General features: G+C 42.4%; 1 protein-coding gene across 1 annotated transcript in view; it reads right to left on the minus strand.

Moving 5' to 3' along the window:
• ATP13A4 (ATPase 13A4) overlaps positions 1–19,618 on the minus strand; it is a 138,350-nt gene that overhangs the window by 95,444 nt on the left and 23,288 nt on the right. The window contains exon 2 of the mRNA XM_068545477.1: positions 7,294–7,467. Coding sequence (XP_068401578.1) covers positions 7,294–7,467 — 174 coding nt within the window. The remainder of the gene's footprint in view (positions 1–7,293; positions 7,468–19,618) is intronic.

Consider the following 19,618-nt stretch of genomic DNA (forward strand, 5'->3'; position numbering starts at 1 on the left):
TCAGCCATAAAAAGAAACGAATTTGAGTTATTTGTAGTGAGGTGGATGGACCTAGAGTCTGTCATACATGGTGAAGTAAGTCAGAAAGAGAAAAACAAATACCGTATGCTAACATATATGTATGGAATCTAAAAAAAGAAAAAAAAATGGTTCTGAAGAACCTAGGGGCAGGACAGGAATAAAGACGCAGAGGTAGAGAATGGACTTGAGGACACGGGGAGGGAGAAGCGTAAGCTGGGACGAAGTGACAGAGTGGCATGGACATATATACACTACCAAATGTAAAATAGATAGCTAGTGGAAAGCAGCCGCATAGCACGGGGAGATCAGCTCAGTGTTTTGTGACCACCTAGAGTCGTGGGATAGGGAGGGTGGGAGGGAGACGCAAGAGAGAGGGGATATGGGGATATATGTGTACATGTAGCTGACTCGCTTTGTTATACAGCAGAAACTAACACAACATTGTAAAGCAATTATACTCCAATAAAGATGTTAAAAAAAAAAGAAAAACAATCCTGAACAATTCAGCATAAATTTTGTTTTCACTGCTTACAGCTGTAACACCATGAGCATTTCTTTCAACTTCTTCATGTCTCCAATGTAAAATGGGGGGAAAATAATCTCTATTAGTAAGGACCAAATGAGACAATATATATGCAAAAGCTTTGCAAACTATAAATCACAATAGAAATAGCCCCGTTTTACAATAGATAACGGCCTCAGAACTATTTGTCTTTAAAAAAAAAATCATCTGTGAGAAGCCAGCTCATAGAATCTCAGGGATTTCGACTGAATGCCTAACAAAAAAATGGTTTAAAATGGGGGATGGGGGGGACTTCTGTGGTGGTGCAGTGGATAAGAATCCGCTTGCCAATGCAGGGGACACGGGTTCAATCCCTGGTCTAGGAAGATCCCACATGCCGTGGAGCAACTAAGCCTGTGCACCACAACTACTGAGCCTGCGCTCTAGAGCCCGTGAGCCACAACTACTGAGCTCATGTGCCACAACTACTGAAGCCCACGGGCCTAGAGCCCGTGCTCCCCAACAAGAGAAGCCACCACAATGAGAAGCCTGCACAGCGCAACAAAGAGTAGCCCCGGCTCACCACAACTACAGAAAGCCCGTGCACAGCAACGAAGACGCAACACAGCCAAAAATAAATAAATAAATAAATAAACGTATTAGGGAAAAAAAAGGGGGGGGGGTATGGGGGAATAAGATTCAGAAGAAGGAATGAGTACCGAAAAGAATCATACTATCTTCTCTTACATTCTCAATCGTGACTTTTCACCTTAGGGTCTTTGTGATAAAGTGTTGGTAGAAACCATGAGACCATTTATTACAGATTTAATTCATTTATTTAATTGAATTAAATAGTTATTGAACATTCACTGTGGACACGTGCTAAGTGCTGTGGGGAATGAAAAGCCATGACAACTGTCTGCAAAAAGCTTCTAGTGTAATAGGAGAAAAAGCTATAAAAAGGAATGTAGCATAGTGGGGGAAAGTGCTGGGCTTAGAGAGTCAGAAGACAGGTTCAAGTTCTTTGTCCACACTACCCCCTTTACCTGGACCATTCCCCATATGCTCCTCTCCACCAGCCACCATCAACTTTTTTTTTTATATTGGGGTCTAGTTGCTTTATAATGTTGTGTTACTTTCTGCTGTACAATGAAGTGAATCAGCTATGTGTATACATATATCCCCTCCCTCTTGGACCTCCCTGCCACCCCACTCCCCCCCATCCCACCCACCTAGGTCACCACAGAGCACCAAGCTGAGCTCCCTGGGCTATACAGCAGGTTCCCACTAGCTATCTGTTTTACACATGGCCGTGCACATATGTCAACCCCAATCTCCCAATTCATCCCACACCCTCTCCCCGCCCACACCCCCCAACTCCCCCCACCCCCCCGCTGTGTCCACACATCTGTTCTCTAATCATCCTCTGATGGCTCAGGAAAGCCTTTCCTGGTTTTCTTGACTTGATCAAATCCCTTGTCTATAATCATACAATAACCACGAAGCTTTCCTAAGTACCACTTATAACAGTTGGATTTTTGCATTTTTTTGTGTAGTTGATTTGACGAACTCTGTGGAGTCAAGAACCCTGATTTTACTGTTATACTCCCTGCCCCCTGCGCTGTCCATGAGATAGCACTGTGGCTGGCATACAACATGTGCTCATCAAATTTATGAAGGAAGGAGGAAGGGAAAGAGACAGAAAGGAAGGGAGAGGGAAATGCTGGCTGACATTTACTAGGCTGCAAAGTTATTGTCCTCTCTGTATCCTCATCTGTAAAATAAAAATGATAATGCCATTTCCTAGGGTTGTTATGAGAAGTAAATAATATAATCGATGAGATGCTGTTTTATAAAATGTAGAGCAAGTAGCATTTTAATAGAAGGCAGATTGCAGAAAGCATTACAGCAGTCAGAGCTGGCAAATACAGAGCTAGGAGAGAAGGAAGGACAGGCAATTAATTCCCTCCGGTATTGGGGCAGAGAATGGATCAACAAAGATTTAATAGAAAAGGTGGTGTATGGCTGAAGAATGAGTAGGTTTTAATAAGTAGAGATAGAACACCTACTGTCTATATTTACTGTGAGAGAATGTGTGTATGAGTGTGTACAAGTGTCTATCAGTTGAGTCCTATCCAGAATGTCCGTCTGTAAGAAGGATTTCCATCTGTTTTGTTCATAGCTGTATTCCCAGTGCCTATAACAATGTCTGGTACTTGACAGGTACTCAATAAATACTTGTTGAATGAATAAGTGAATGAATGAATGGGGGAGATAGGGAATATCAGAAGAAATTTTATGAGTAAGAGCATAGACAAAACAAACTGTCTGATTCCCTTAGAAAGTGGTGCCAATGTGTGTAGCCTGGGCTTGGAGAGACCAGGTTGCAGAAGAGGAGGGAGGGGAGGAAGTAAGGGATCCAGGAAACATGAACACAAATGCTGGTATCTGATGAGTATGCTGGTGGGTTGGTGGACCCAAGATGCCATTTGCATGGCTGATTTGGGGGATTTCTAAGTTTTTAAACTAAAGCCCCTACCACTGACATCTTTAGGTGAAACTGAAGGGGAAATGTTCTCCATTAAAACATTGAAATGAAATGCCCGGAGTCAGGCCTAATAGCCAATCATCACAAAGTTCTTCTCTGAACATTGTGAGTCTTTGGCAACATGTGACATACAGTGACAGTGAAGGAAAAATGTATATGCAATTATAATAAAGATAAAAACTACGAAAATCATCAGGAGCATCTGAATTCAAAACACCAGTGAATATAAATCACTTTATTTGCATAGAAATGTGGCATCGCTACAGATATTGGTTAAAATTCAGAAGTAGATGAATAATGAATAAAATGGCACTTTAAAATTATAAAATAGAAATGTAATTACTCTTATCTTTTGGAAAAATCTCACTCTTAGAGGTGCTTAATAAGAGGAGGGGAACAGAAAATAAACTAGGTGCTGAAGACTTTCAGTCAGTACATCACGTTACTATTTTTTTTTAATGTTAAAAAATGACTACCTAATCAATATGTGGGATAATGATCTGTAATCTTACCAGTGTAAGACTGATGATAAATACCAAGTACTGATTTTTTAATTACATGGAAAACAGGTATGCAGCACATTTTCAGGGAAGAGTCATCCAGTCTTTCTTACTGGGAAATCTTTACTGTCCAGCTATTATAATATAATTCAAATAATATCTTTCTTAAGCTGTCATTTTAATGCAAATAACCTTACAGCAGACTTTTAAACTATTGACTCTCAAAGCTTATTTTTATCTAAGACTCACATAGTAAAAGTGTTTGAAATAATCGGGTTCTTATCTAATTACCTAAAGACTAATTTAGCACCTCATTTATTTGGAGAGTCTCTGGCATAGCAAATCCATTTAAAATGATGCACAAGAGCAGGTAATTAAAAATTAAGGTTGAAATCAAGATGAAAAAGACAAGACTGAAGCTGGTTTCAATAGCTCTGATTAGTTGCAGAGGGCAGTGAAATGGGAGAAAGGTTTAATAGACTTTCAAAGAGCCAAAGAAAGAGGCAGGGTGATGGAATGCAGCTCCCTGAGCCACCGATGCCTTTTTAATCTTTCTGCTGTACGTCCAGTTCAAAGCTGATCACGTGCAACTAGGAGAGGTGACCTGCTTGAGCACATATGAGTGCTGGGGATTCCTAGTTATAGGGCATCTTCCCCATGTCTCCTGTCCTGGAAGGAAGTGCCAGGCCCCCTGGATAATAAGGGAAGGACACAGCATCCAGATGAGCAGGGCCATTTATACATGGGTGCATCTAGGCTATTGCAAGCCCTTTTGTACAGCAAGCTTGTGATGTTGCTATATCAAAAGCGCATACATAATCAAAATTATCTCTGATGATGTATTTTACAGTTTGTAAATGGTTTTTACATATGTAATCTCACTTCATCCTCACACCAACCCAAGAAAGAACAAGTGCTTTTACTAGGCCTCTTTTACAAATAGAGAAACTGAGGTCCTGAAATGTTAAGTAACAAACCTAAGGTGTCATGTGTCTAAGGTGCTGGGACTAGAAGTCAAAACTTTTGACTCCAAATCCCAAAATGGACCAGCTCCGTGTTGGTTGACATTTTTTAATTTCTTTCACTCTTACCAGATCTTCTTTTCTTCCTTTGTAAATTTTAGGTTTTATTATTGAAGTATAGTCCATTTACAATTTTATATTAACTTCAGGTGTACAGCATAGTGATTCAGTATTTTTACAGGTTATACTCCATTAAAAGTTATCACAAGATAATGGCTATAATTCCCTGTGCTGTACAATACATTCTTGTTGTATATCATAGTAGTTTATGTCATACGCAGTAGCTTGTATCTTACTAGATCTTTCTCTTTTCCCCCTCTTTATTTCTCTTTTACCTATTTCCCTCTCCTTTTCTTTCATTTTGCTCCCTTCCTTGCCATTTCCTTGTTCATTTCCTCTTGCTCCTCTGTGCCTTGACTCTGCCAGCAACCTCGGAGCTTATAGCTCAGCCAACCAGATGCTCTCAGATCTGAAGAATCTGGTGACACATTCTGAAAGGCTGAAAGCTTTTCTGTTTCTGAGGTTGTTTCTGCTGCAACAAAAGCATTGCTCCCTGAGAACTAGTTGGGCGAAATGAAAGCACCTGCAGGGTAGAGTGAAGTACTTTTCCAAATCCTCCTTTCATGCCAAAAAATAAGAATCTCATAGGTCCTTAAGTTCACATGGAAGGGGTCGAACTATGAAAGTATCCCAAAGATGTGGTCTTCCATAAGTCCTTACATCCCTATTCTGAGCCCCAGAAAACAAACCTCTCTCTACCCCTGCTCCAGCAAGACACTAGGGCTGTATACAGCAGGACCACTTATAACACTTTGCTAAATCTGGATCATTCCCCTTGAAACCATACAAATATATATTGGCTGAGCCATAAAGCAAATGCCCAGGCCTCTATTCCTCTCCCAAGGACCAAGTAAGCTCATCAGTGGGAGTGATGACGATCTGCAGCAGTTTTGCTCAAAGTATGGTCCCTTACCAGAAGCATTAGCATCATCTGAGAACTTGTTAAAAATGCAAACTCTGGAGCCCCAATCCAAATCTAAAGAATTAGAAATCCTGGGAGGGGGGCCCAGCAATCTGTTCATAAGCCCTCCAGATGATTCTAATGCTGGTTGATGTTTGGGAACCACTGATCTACGTGCAGTCGTGAGGGGACAACCCTGAACTAGGAACTGGGATATATGGTACTTCTTCCTGGTGAGGCCCCTAACTTATCAAGGAGTGTGGCTAAAATATGCACCCTCTCCAGACCCCATTTCCTCCCCAATCAAATGACGAGATCTTCCTTGGTGAGCGCCAGGCACTCTTCTCTCATGCGTATTCTGTGAGTCTTCGTGAAGTATGGTTTGAGGCAGCAGTGGAGCAGGGCTCCCAACCCAACATCATCAAAATGAGATGCTCTGACTCCACTATCATCTTGCCTTCTTAATGTCTTGAAGTCTATTCTCTAAGAATCTTGAGTTAAATTATAGTTGAACTTGGGTGGAGCTGCCTCAGCTCTCACCTGTAATATGGTCCACATGTCAGCTAAGATGGGACATAGAATGGGTGGCTCTTGAAGTGACCAGGAGCCAGAAATGAGGGATGGGGCTGACCCCAGGGGGAGCAGGTCAACAAAGACAAACTTCATCCAATTGCCAGTTTCATTGAGGTCTAGCTCCAACTCAGATTGAAACGTGGGGAAAAAAATTTGGGGTCAGTTATAAGACTTGTTGCTATCCTCTTCTCTCACTGAAATGAATAGAATGTTTATCTAGAGAGGTTGCTACATAAAAAAAAAAAGAAGCTAACAGCCCAGCAGAGTTTGATTTATCAAGAATTTGGTTGTCATTCTGGGTCATTTGGGCTGACGCATTGTTAGACACACTCAGTAAAAGTCAGCCCGAAAAGAATACTCTGTGAGACTGCACTTTGACTTCTATCAAGAGGAATGTCCACTTTAGCCCCGTCAGCCACCACATATGTATGGAATCCCTACCATGTGCCGGAACTAGGGATGCAGTTAACAAGTTAGAGATAGTCTCTTCTATTGTGGAGCTAACAGTCCAGCAGGAACAATGCACTTTGCCTAAGTGTAATGAGTGCTAGAAGGAAGTGTTATCAGAGCCAATACAGGGGAACTCCCCTAACACCAGGACCTTGTATTAGCAGAAAGCGGCAATCTACTCAGGGACAAGATGGCCACACTTTTAAACCCTAGCATATCTACAGGATGCAACAGACTCCTATTGATAACCATGGCTCTCTCAAAGGAGCAGGGGAAGACAGGATCCTCCTCAGAGGGGCACTTCCCACCTCCTCCCCACCTTCCCTTCCCCCAGGGATACTCCAGTGGAGGGGGGCTGGGATAGGCATTGATGTGTCAGGATGGGGGTGGGGAGAAGGAAGAGTATGAACGTTATAACCTATAGCCTGACTTAACTACTTCACACTATTATTTTGAGCTATTAACCTGGTTATTCCCTATTCCGACATTCACTAAAATCACACTTTTAAAAGGAATACCCTATGAATTAGGTCTTCTTAATGAAATCCAATCATACACAAATTATTGAATTCTTGGTAAGTAAATGTAAGGCTGTGATGGAGCCTGAGGCTGGATATCCAGCTGCCACCTGCCTTGTGCTCATCTCCCCACAACCATCCCATAACAAGATGTCCAGGAAAAAGGGCCACCAGGTACAGAACCAGGTACACACTTACTGTTGTCCTCAGCAACACGACGTCTGCTTCTTGCAAGGAACACGGGATGCAGTTTGCCCACACGTGCCAAGCGGGTCTCCAGTAAAACACCAAGGGGAGGATCCCAAAGGAGAAGATAGATCCAGCAAGGCAGAGGGTTTTCCGGCAGCTCTGAGTCCGGTAGCCAAATATCTCCTGGGACAGAACCAAAATGACCCCAAACATTGATTAAGCACAGCAAACAACAAATGAACAAATTGGAATTTTGGTGATGAAACTGGTGGGAGGGGCAGAGAGTGAAGAAGCTGAGGAAGGTAAGGGGAGGACAGAGTGAGGGGTTAAGGAAGTGAAGAAGGATCCCTGACAAAGATCCTTCATGAGACATGATCTCAGGCCTCCAAGAAGTTGTAATCTAACTGGGAAATTCAGCTTCTACAATTTCAGCACGTGGTTACCCCATGCCAAACACTATACTACGTGATATGTTATCTGGTTTCAGTCTCTCAAGCATCTCCTGAATAGGATAATATGACCCTCGCTCCATAAATGATGAGGTTTAGCTCAGAAAGGCTGAATGTAATGACTTGTCCAAGGCCACACAGCTGGCAAGTTCTGCTGCCCTGATTCAGACCCAGATCTGTCAGCCTTCAAGTCTTGAACTCAATCCACAGCCTTCACAGACGTGACCATGAGCCATGTGACAGAAGGACTGGGTGATGGCAGCAATGAATGATTCCCTTGGCTGGAACCAGGGAACCATCATGGGCAAGAGGGGTTGGAAAAGGCCTTGAGTTTGGAGTCAGGATTTGGTGAAAGTGTTTGACCAAAAGAGGATGAACAACTAAATCCCAGCTTGCCTTTAAGGGTTCATGGTAGAGGGAGCTATGCCTTCCTACCCTCCTCTCTTGTTTAATAACAAAAAGAATTTTACATCAAGGGGAACAAACCGCAGAGACAATTTAGTTTATTTCAACTATTGAGCAGCTGCTATGTGCCATGAGGGTACAAATAACAAAAAGATAAGAGACCGACCTCTAATATGTATAATCTGGACAAACTTCTTCCTTCCAAGGAAAGCCTGGGACAGAATGGAAAACCACACCTGAAGCTTATGGCCTAGGTCCCACAGCTATATCCCACAAAGTCATAGGTGTACTTTATACTGGTTATAATGGCTACAGTTGAGAGGAAGGAGAGTGTCCGAGTTAAAAGCACATTCTCTGGACCAAAACACTTTGAGTTCAAAGCCTAGTGTGCCCCTTACTAGCTGTGAGCTTGAACAAGTTAGTTAACATCCGTATTCCTCAGTTTGTCATCTGTAAAATGGGGGTGCTGATAGTACCCCCTTCCCAGGGTTGCTGTGTGTTACTATGTATAAGTGCTATGTAAACATTTACTGCTGCTGCTACTATTTTACTATTTCCCCTAACATAGACCTGAAATTTGATCCCTGGGTCTACTGGCATTTAGAGCTAAGAATTCTTAGTGTCAATAGTTCTGTTTTTGTTAGAATTGCCTGTTAGGATAACAAGGGATCTGGAACGCGCATCTTTAAATCCACCGACTTCTCTGTCTCACTTGGTAAAGATATATTATCAGAAAAGTTTCTGTGATCCTTGACGGAAAGCTGCTTTCATGTGTACTTACTAGGTTCCTTTCTCTTATTAGCAGTGCACGCAGGTGCCGAATGGCTTCCTTAGGTAGTGTCCACATCAGGCATGCCTTTGATAAAATGCTCACCTCACCTCAGAAATGCAAGCTCTTGACTCATTTTGCAAAGCAGAATGTCTATCCTGACATAAATGTTCTTCTGTCCCACACTCAAGCTGCTGCTCCCCAGATGCCAAGCCTGGGATGCTCTGTCCCCTCACCATGACAGAAGCAATGCTTTGCTGGTTTTATACCAAGCAGGGTCCCAATTCCAAATTCCAGACACCTGTCCTGAGTCCATCCCACTGTCTTTTCCCATGTGCTTTTATTATATTCCTACACTTTGGAACAGATCAACTTCTACCCACCCTCCCCATCTGGCCAGTTTTTCGTCTTTTAAAAATATTATATTTAAAAGCTTGCTTATCTTGCCATTCAATCTAGCTCCTCATATAATATGCCGAAGTTATGCCAGTTCTGTAAGCACAAACCTCCCTATCAACGTGCATTCTTTTACAGGCTCTGCAATGAGAGCTCTATGTAGTTTCCAAAGTGCCTTCATGTTCATTATCAAAGTAAAGCAGGAATGATGACCTTCCATTTCCAGCTAAGAAAACTGGAATTTAAAATGATTATAGGACTTCCCTGGTGGCGCAGTGGTTAAGAATCCTCCTGCCAATGCAGGGGACACGGGTTTGAGCCCTGGTCTAGGAAGATCCCACATGCCACGGATCAACTAAGCCCGTGCACCACAACTACTGAGCCTGCACTGTAGAGCCCGTGAGCCACAACTACTGAGCCCACGTGCCACAACTACTAAAGCCCCTGCGCCTAGAGCCTGTGCTCCGCAACAAGAGGAGCCACCGCAGTGACAAGCCCGTGCACCGCAATGAAGAGTAACCCCGGCTCACCGCAACTAGAGAAAGCCCATGCACAGCAACGAGGACCCAACACAGCTAAAAATAAATAAATAAATTTAAAGTGATTATAGTAATAGTTATTATTAACAACTAATAATTTGGAAACAATGACGGCAGCTAACATTGGTGGAGCACTGCAACGTCTTTCACCAAGCACTTTATACACACTTTCCTTTTGTTGAAAAAGATTAAATAAGTTTCCCAATGTATGATGCTCATAAGTGACTCAGAGCTGGGCCTCCAGTCCGGGCCTCAGCAGCACACGGAAGACAATGTGAGCTGACCATTTCTACTCTAAGGCCCTTCTTCATTCTGTTTTTAATTTCAGTTCAACTGAAGAAATATTTTTTTTAAGTGTCCAGAGAATAGCAGGCATGTGCTAGACACAGAGATAAATGAGACAATGCTTCCAGCCTCAAGAAGCTCATTAGTTTAATGGGAAGCTCCAGAGGCACATAAACAGATTAAACACGTTTAGAGCAATACAAGTGTTATAGAGAGAGGTGACTATATAAATTGTCATCTGAATTGGGTGCTATTAATAACAACACAGGTAGACCAGAAGTATCCCAGGAAAGACACATGAACACCCCCTAGTGATACCAGAGTGGTACCCTAAAAGATTGCTTGCTCTCAGCCTGTGGACACAACACCAGTTAGTAGCTCACGACCCATAACCCATTGCCAAATTTTCAGTAGAAAAGCTGGAATAATGTGGACAAGGAGTGTTCAATTATTGCTTGTTGAAATGAGTTGAACTGTACTGACTTGAGGTGAATTACATTGCAGGGACTATTCATAGATACTGGGTTTAAAATTGCAAAACTTAGTCCAGTGCTGTTTCTTGTCACCCCATAGCAATTTCCTTCACGCATTACAAAGTACCTTCCATGTCTCCAAAAATGCTTGGGAGAACTGCCCCTGCTACCCTGCACTCCACCCACCCTTCCTCCCACAAAAAGGAGTCAATCAGTCAAAAAAAAAAAAACATGTTGGGAAAATGTCCAAAGAATATTACCCTCATGGCAGTCTACATGCATTACGGAATAGCGTGCTATCACTTTCATCATCCCCCTCCAACCCACAGATTCTCCTCCTCCCTTTGTCCCAGGGCGTCTACATCCTTTGCACCCCTAAGGGCTTAAAGTCTGTCTTCCAGGTGTACAGGCCTTCTCCTTTCTCCCCTATACTCAAGAAGTCAAACTATGCTCCCCGGAGCAATGATCTAAACTACCTCAGCCAACAGAACCTCCTAAGAGTCTACAGACCCTCTCCCCAGAAACACACACAAATAAAGTTCTCCATAGAGATTCAGGGGGTTCCCAGAATCTAGAAAAGACCCAGCCCTAGAGGGTTCATAAGGCTAAATCAAGGCTGATCTTTCAGAGTTTACGCTCTTTATGTGAACCTGGGGTCTGGCACTAGGTAAGCACTTAGTGAATGGAGAAGTGTGAAGACAGGAACTCATGGAAATGCAGGGGAGAGTGAGAGGGTGACAACAAAAGCAGAGCAGTGACTGACTCCAAAAAGCTCCATCGGGTGATATTATCACCTGGGAGCCACCAAGTCCTGATAATGGCTCCCGGCCTTCTAGTTCCAGAGGCTGCCAGGAGAACACCTCTCCCAGAGAATACTCACATCAACCAGGTCTCAGAAACCGGGGTGTCATGAGAGAGGGAGAGGTATGTACCTGTCACATGGACCAGATAAATACACACTCAGGTATTAAGAGTTTGTTCTCTTCCCAGCGGCACCATCTCCACAGTTGTGACTGTCCTGCCGATGGAGCTGTAAGCAAGCACAGTGCCTAAATTGGGCTCTGGAATCTTCTCTGATGAATTCTCTCACCTTGACTGACATGCCTTCTTTAAATATATTCAATCAATTACAGTCAGATCCTGTTGGCCTGAGAGCCATTTATTCTCTTTAAGACAATTTGCATTTCTCTACTGGCTTCATTAAACATTGGAAAGTTCAAATGATTCATTTTTTAAAAGTTTACTTCCTTAAAGATAAGCTCTTTTCCCTTATTTCCAAATGTTGGGAGTGAAGAGAATGTTTTGCTACAATTTCCATGCAGTACAACAAGTTGTGCTACTGGAAGGTAGTTTACGTCACTGCCGATCTTCACCACACACTCTATTCAAATTTCTGCCTGGGTCATTTCCTGTTTCCCACTCTTTTGTGCTAAAGAATGATTTCCTAAGTGTCCTCTAAGTTAAGTTAACTTCTCAATCCAGCTGAGAAATTCTCAACCTGAATGACCTAATCTTAAACTGGAGGCTCAAAAAGAATAGCCTGCAGACAGGTTTCTCGTTGGCCTGGTAAGTATTTCTTAAAACTTTAAATTGGTCCCCCAGTTATTTTCACATAAAAGTTCTACCTTTTCTTTAAAATTAATCAGAAATTGTGACCTTACTGTACTCACATTCTTGCACTGTAAGAATCAACTGGGGACTAAAAAAATGATACAAATGAACTTATTTACAAAACAGAAACAGATTCACAGACACAGAAAACAACCTTATGGTTACCAAAGGGGAAAGGTGGGGGGAGGATAAATTAGGAATCTGGGAGGAACATATACACACTACTATATATAAAATAAACAACAAGGACCTACTCTATAGCACAGAGAACTATACTCAATATTTTGTAATAACATATATGGGAAAAGAATCTGAAAAAGAATAGATATATATATGAATAACTGAGTCTCTTTGCTGGACACCTGAAAATAACACAACACTGTAAATCAACTATACTTCAATAAAAATAAATAAATAAAATTTTTAAAAAAGAATCCTCTGGGGAGCACCAAGAGACATATACAAAGTAGTCCAGGAACTAACCCAACACCACCCAGTGAGACAGAGGATGATGCGTTGTGATGTGCTCACACTACAAGATCTGATACAGCACTTCAAACAAATCAGCTCCCAGCAACACCCAAGAGTAGGGATGACTCTTAGTAATACAATAGTAAGTGAAAACAGTCAGTGCAAAGGCTTACTTACGTCAGCATGATAATCTTTTTATAAAGTTAAAAACGACTAAAATTTTAAGAATATTTTAAGGATATGCCTAGATAAAAGAAAACTATATAGAAAGGGAGGCAAGGGAATGATGACCACATGGTACGGGACAATGGTTACTTCTATTGGGGCGAGGCAGGGAAAGAGGGGACACATTGTCAAATGTAGGTTATTGTCAAAATTCTAGATTTTGTTTGAGTGGTAGGGTCATCACATTATTATAAGGAGTTAATTAAATGACTAACTAAATTAATGCAATAGAACATGGGCAAAGAACGAGTGTGTCATGAACCAAAGATTATGGACAACTAATTGGGAGAACCTGAAGTCTTAAGGAAAGAAGGAAGAATCAGCCAGAGCAAGTGAGAGATGCCCCCCTTTAAACGAGCAGGTGTTCCCCATTTCCCATGGTCTCTGCCATACTTTCTCTTTTCCCCAACACTGAGGCTCTATGTCAGCTTCTATTTCTCATCTCATCCTGGGCCTGTTCATTGGAGATACAACTTCTCTCTGTAGGCCAGTGGTTCTCGACCAGGAGTTATCTTGTGCCCCCCGGGGGACATTTGGCAATGGCTGGAAGTCACTCTCACCTGGGTTAGAGGTGCTACAGACATCTGATGGGTAGAGGCCAGGAATGCTGTTACACATCTTACAGTGCAGAGGACAGCTGCCCCCAAAGCTCTACACACAAAAAAATTATGTGGCCCAAAACTGTAGAGCTTGAGAAGCCTGCTGTAGGCATTTGCCCCACCTAAGCAGGTCTCTAGGCCCTAGTGCCGAGAATGCCATCCTCAGCACCCAGAGGAGAATTAGAAAATTTTGATTTTGAAATCTACGGTAAACAAGGATAAGCACTTAATGCCAAATGGCCCTAAGATCAGTAGTGGTCATAGGAAGTCATTTTGCAGACGAGGAAACAGGAGCTAAGAGAGAAATCCAGCTGCCCCTATGGACTACACCCTCTTCCCTCCCCGAAAAGAACCACCCCGCTATCTCACTCTGCCTCAGCCACAAGGACGTTTCCTTAAACTCATGGAGCCCTAACCTGCCTCGGGATCTTCCATTGCCTGGCGACTTCTCATCCTTTTAAGTCTCCTTCAAATGTTTCCTTCTCAGAGAAGCCTTAGCCAATCTCCTATATAATTATAAGCCCCTGATCTCATACACCCTTTATAATACTTTTCTGGCATTTTCCCAACTGGCAATTAGTATTTTTTTGCTTGCTTTTCTAACTGTTCTTCCTTTCTGTCCCCACAAGACTTTAAGTTCTGTCAATTTAGGATCCATTCAAGTTTGTTTCCTCCAATACTGTTTACCCGACACCTAGTACATGATCTGCACGTAGTGGGCACTGAATGAGTGAATAAATAAATGAGTGATTGTACTGAGGGAAAGAGGGAAGGAAGGAAGAAGGAAGGAAGGATTAAGAGAAAGAGGAAATGAAAATTAATAAACCCTACTTTCCTTGTCCTATCCCAAGAAGTTTAACTATATCCTATTTTTGGGCATTCTAAAAATTAAATCAATGTACTGGGGGTCAAAGAAAAAAAAGAGGCATAAGCAATCCCCAGACACTGTTCTGTGCCTTGGGCCATTAGGAAATGTTAACTAGTCTCATCATTTACGTCACACTTAATCTCTAAAGCTAGGTTTCTTGAACAAGTGCTTTAATTTTTCTTTTTCTTCCTCCTTATCATCTGTCTCCAGGAGTTGAAAAGATGCCAAAGGTAAGGCTGAGTTTCCCAAGCTCCTCACCTTCAACAGAGACAAACCAGGTGGCTGGGCTGGAAGGGACAAACTGATTTGGACATCTGCCACCCAGGCTCCTGCTCTGGACCAAAAGGTGAGTTCACAATTACTTTTGGGTGAGCTGTGCTAATTTCCTGGTCTTGGAAATTACTTTACAGGAAAATGATTTTTAAAATATTTAAGGAAATACTCTGCAACAATAACTACTTAAACGCTGAGTCCCATTTTCCATTAACAGTGTTGACATCCATTGAATGGTGCAAGTGTGAGCCTTGAGGGAGGGGATCCTTGGAAGTCTAGCGACCTGGCTGCCATTCACTGTCCTGTGGCAGAAAGTTAGAATGTCACTAAGCTCAATTTCATTCTCAGGTCTGGGATTTCACTTCTCTCTTATTCCTAGCTTTGGAGTGCCCCCTCTCTGGCCATTGACTCCCAGTTTGCTTGTTCAGCGTTACCTCCCAAGACTGCTATGGGAAAGAGTGGAATAACTCTGTCAGGCCCCAGAACCAAGGAACTCCACATGAAAATGTTTAGGTGCTGCATCCCCAGCGTAAAGTCTTCAAGGCATTTTTGCTTCTGTTCAATTTATATTGTCTACTGTGTCTAAGGCCATGGGTAAGGTAGGTCTGTTAGAGATAAATTTCCCACCCTCAAGGAGCTGACAGGAGAGGTGATGGATTAAAAAATACAATTCAGGGCAGAAAATATGAAGTGTCATGTGAAAAGCCCAGAGAGAAAAATGCTATTAGTTTAAAATGATGATGATACCCAACTGAGATGATACTTAGAAAAAGCTTGCCAGGAGGATTGTGGCTTGAGGTGAACTTGGGGAGAATTGTTAGAACTTCAGTAGTTGGGAAAGGAGGGTAGGAGGAACAAGCCTTGAGCAAAGGGACAGCGTCTGGAAACATGGAGTGTACCAAAGAACAAAATGTGAGTTTCAGGTAGCACCGGTCCGTGTATTGTGGTGTTCCAATTAACCCCGTCCTATATGGCCAGAGAATACAACTTTAGGTAAGACTTTGGGATTCTAAGACATGTCCTCTACTCCAGCTAGCCATTGATCAAAAGAGAGTTTTCCGAACCCTCAAAAACTACACCTACATCTCTCCACCTCCACAACCAGCAAGCGGACCTCTTGCAACTTTCATAAAGCTGGGGTCCTCGGGCAAAGTCAGGGACAGAGAAGCCTCTGCCTGTGGCCATTCCAGCTGGGCAGCAGTCTGGTTATGGAAGCAGGAAGATGTGTTTGGGGCTTCAGTGTCTTTGACCTAATCAGGGTTACCTTTCTCAGCCCAGGAGGCTGCCAGCCTGGGCTGTGGAAACTCCCCCTTGTCATACCAGTGGGCTGGCAGAAAAGCAACCTGTCCCACCCATCAGTGGCAGGCAGGGTGGTGCTACCCTGCCCTGTGGATAACTGTGAACCCAAACTTGGCTGAAGCTCATGAAACACACAGTTCGCGTGGATAATAACTTGTTATTATGTCCCAATCACCCTAAATATCGTTTTTCCATATTCTGTTTTAATCCTCATAACCCTACAAGGAAGGTAATATCAGCTGGGGGTGAGACTGAGAAAGGTAAGTTTCAAGGAGGTTAAGGAAGGCCCTCAGAGTCACCCAGCTAGTAGGTCACAGGGAAAACTCTTTCCACCAATAGGGCTGTCTCTCATGAAGACACTCCCTCCCCTCCTCTCTGATAGTCTCATTTGGCAGGTGTCACCAGGGGCAGTGCTTGAACTCTTGCTGATGGTTCACATTTGAGCTAATGGATGCACTGCCCAGACAGGTTCTTAGGTTCCCCTTAAACAGGTTTTCACAAGCTTCAAACTGCAGAGAGAGAGGAAATAGGAGAGAAGGACTCCACCCAGCTAACAAAAGGTGGTTTCTGCAATCAACATCTTAATCTTCTGGTCTTGGGCAAGATGCGTTTTCCAGAATCCCATGTGATGCTGAAATGAAAACTTCTCTTGCTGGTGATGTCTGAGTAGTGTAAGACAGGTAGAACTCGGATAGATCGGTATCCGGGACACCATCTGGTCTGGGCAGCCTCCTCAGTGCACAGGAGAAAGACCCGAAACAAGGCAGAGCAGGGGGAAACGCCACATGTAAAGACCAAACATTGAGTTCAAGACCTGTTTCTGCCACTTACTAATTTTAACGTCCGGAAGTCCCTACCCCACCTAGAAAATAATAATTGCACTAATGCCTACCTCACAAAACTGTTATTGACAATAAAATGGGAAAACAGTGGTGAAAGCATGATTCAAATACAAGTTGTTCTTATTATGAAGGCAGTTAGACTTAAAGTTAATTGATAAACCCTCATGGATGCCCTGACATGGCTGCTTCCACCCCCTTCTCACTCAGATCTCAGCTTCCCTGACCACACAGCCTAAAGAAGATACCCAATCACTCTCTTCCTATCATCCTTTTTAAATCTCTACAAGCCCTTATCTTTATCTGATATTTTTCTTATTTGTTTATTTTTTTATGATTGGTTCCTAGAAAGTAAGTTTCACAAGAGCAGAGCTTCGGTCTGTCCTGTTCATCGCTGGATCCCTGCACATAGCAGAACACTTCCTGGAACAAAGGAGGCCCACTCATATTTTTTGATTGAACAAATGGCTCCAATTACATTGTTGAATATTACTAGACTCCTAAACAGAGAGGCCAAGAATGACAATTCGACACTGTTAGCATGTGATGAATCTTAGCAAACATCCAGTCAAACATCATTTTTCAAGAGGAGAAATCTGAGATCTTAGGAGAATTCTCAAACAAGGGCACACAGAAAGAGAGAAAGCATAGGAAAAAGCAGTGATCTCCTTCCAAAGTCAGACTTCCACTCTTTGATCAATGGAGAATTTATCTTGACAATTGATTGTATCCTCAAGGATTCTTATTGGTCTTTATCCCCAGGTATGATTATTTGTCACTTACCTTAGGATTTTAGAAAATGAAAGAGGGGGAAGTATGCTATCTGAACTCTGAAAGAGGGAAGGGTCAGAGATCTGATCCTACATTTCTTTCACAATATGAAACACCCACACCTCCAGTGAAGCAAACTCTATTTCCTGGTGAATTCTGTTTCATTTTCAGACAACCTTACTAATAACTACACCATGTACCAGACACTGGGCTGAAGCCCAGAAGGTGGTACTCTGAGCTCAAACACTTCCCTCTCAACCAGAACAACTGCATTTCTATCTGTCCAAACAATATAAAATCAATATAAATATATTGATCTTCCATTACAAATTTATGCCTAAACAAGGGCTTCTGTATATAAAAATCATTTTGAAAATCATTGTATTTATTACCAAGCTCTCTTGCTGAGATGGCCTGAAATTTTTTCCATATAGTAGAAGTGGGTGGAAAGCATGCCTAGAACAACGGTTACCACCTTTTTAGAATGAGGAGCCCTTTCTTAACATTGCTGGTGAGAGATAAATTGTTAAAACTGCTTTGGAAAGTAGTTTGGCATTCTATAGCAAGGCTAAAGATATGCATGCTGTGTGATCCAGCAATTCCACTGGTAAGTGTCTTCTCTACAGAAATGTAGGCACATGTGTACCAGGAGACATGAACAAGAAAAACTCAAAGCTTGAAACAATCCAAAAGTCCATCAACAATGAAACTGACTTTTTTTTTAGTATAGTCTTACCATGATCTATTCTGACACAATGAAAATGAATAAACTCTAATTTTATGCAATAATATGGATACATCTCACAGAAGAAGCAAACCACAAAAGAATATAATCGATGTGATTTCAATCGTATAAGCTTCAAAAATATTGTTATGGAATGGTTAGAAAAAATATTTTTTAAGGCAAGAAAATAAGAATTACAGAAGACAAGTAAGAGGTTACTTCTACATTGGGGGAGGGAGACAGAGATGGGTTATGATTAAGGAGGGCCCCAGGAAAACATCTTGAATGCTTGCAGTGTTCTACCTTCTGATCCAGGCAATGACCATATGAGTTTCAATTTATTATTAAATTGGTTGTATATATATTTTGCACATTTATTTGACAGTTTTTAAAATGCTGCACACTCTCAAATGATTGAGTTCTACTTCTGGAGAACTGTCAACGCTTGGAGGCTGTCAATGCTTGTTGGGCATACAAGTCCTTGGACCCATAGCGATAACTCTTGAGAGTCGTAGACGACAGACAGGTTTGCAAACACTGATGTAGAGGCGAAAAAGCACTGGGTTGGAGATGGGCAAGCCTGGGCTCTAGTCTGAACTCTGGTTTTATTAAATAATCCCTTTCCCCTCTCTGGGCCTCAGTTTCACCCTCTGTAACAGAGGGGGTGGAATTATATGATCTCTTGAGTCCCTCTAAATTTTGATGCCTGTAGTTCTTAAAACAATAGGAACCTCACAAATATCACCTATGTGACCAGCTTGCAGTCCCCTCATAGGTGCACGTCAAACGTCATAAACCCCTTCCATGGAGATGCCTGCCTCCACTTCAAAGCTACCCATGTGGCCTTCACTCAAGCTTTAATGTTCCTTTAACGAAAAATAGAGGGTGGTTTCTATTGCACCATTTGTGCAAATTGCTGCCAAGGTATTGTGCAGACAACCTGCTTGAGACCATCAGACAGCTCTCCAGAAGAGGGAGCATGCCACATGCAGGAAGCCCCTTGCCTGGCCCTGAGGATGGGAGCTGGCATGCCACTCCCATTGTGAAATTGTGTGACTTCCTGGCCACTGTGCAATATTCACCAACTGAGCATCGGAATTCCCCAATGTGGAAAGACTACATGATTCATTTCCATAACTGGTATTCAGACCTAAGCACCGCCTTGGGGAAGGTTTCTTGCAATTCTGTAAGATGACACCACCAAGCCATGATGCATGATTCTGGTTTTAACTGACAGAAAAGAGGCCTCATAATCTGCTGGAGAATTTCAAGCAAATGGATCTAAGTGGTAGATGATGAAGTTAGGATAGGTGATAAGGAAATGAACGACCCAATAAA

This window comes from Eschrichtius robustus, chromosome 6 (assembly GCF_028021215.1).
Source record: "Eschrichtius robustus isolate mEscRob2 chromosome 6, mEscRob2.pri, whole genome shotgun sequence".
Classification (NCBI taxonomy): Eukaryota; Metazoa; Chordata; class Mammalia; order Artiodactyla; family Eschrichtiidae; genus Eschrichtius; species Eschrichtius robustus.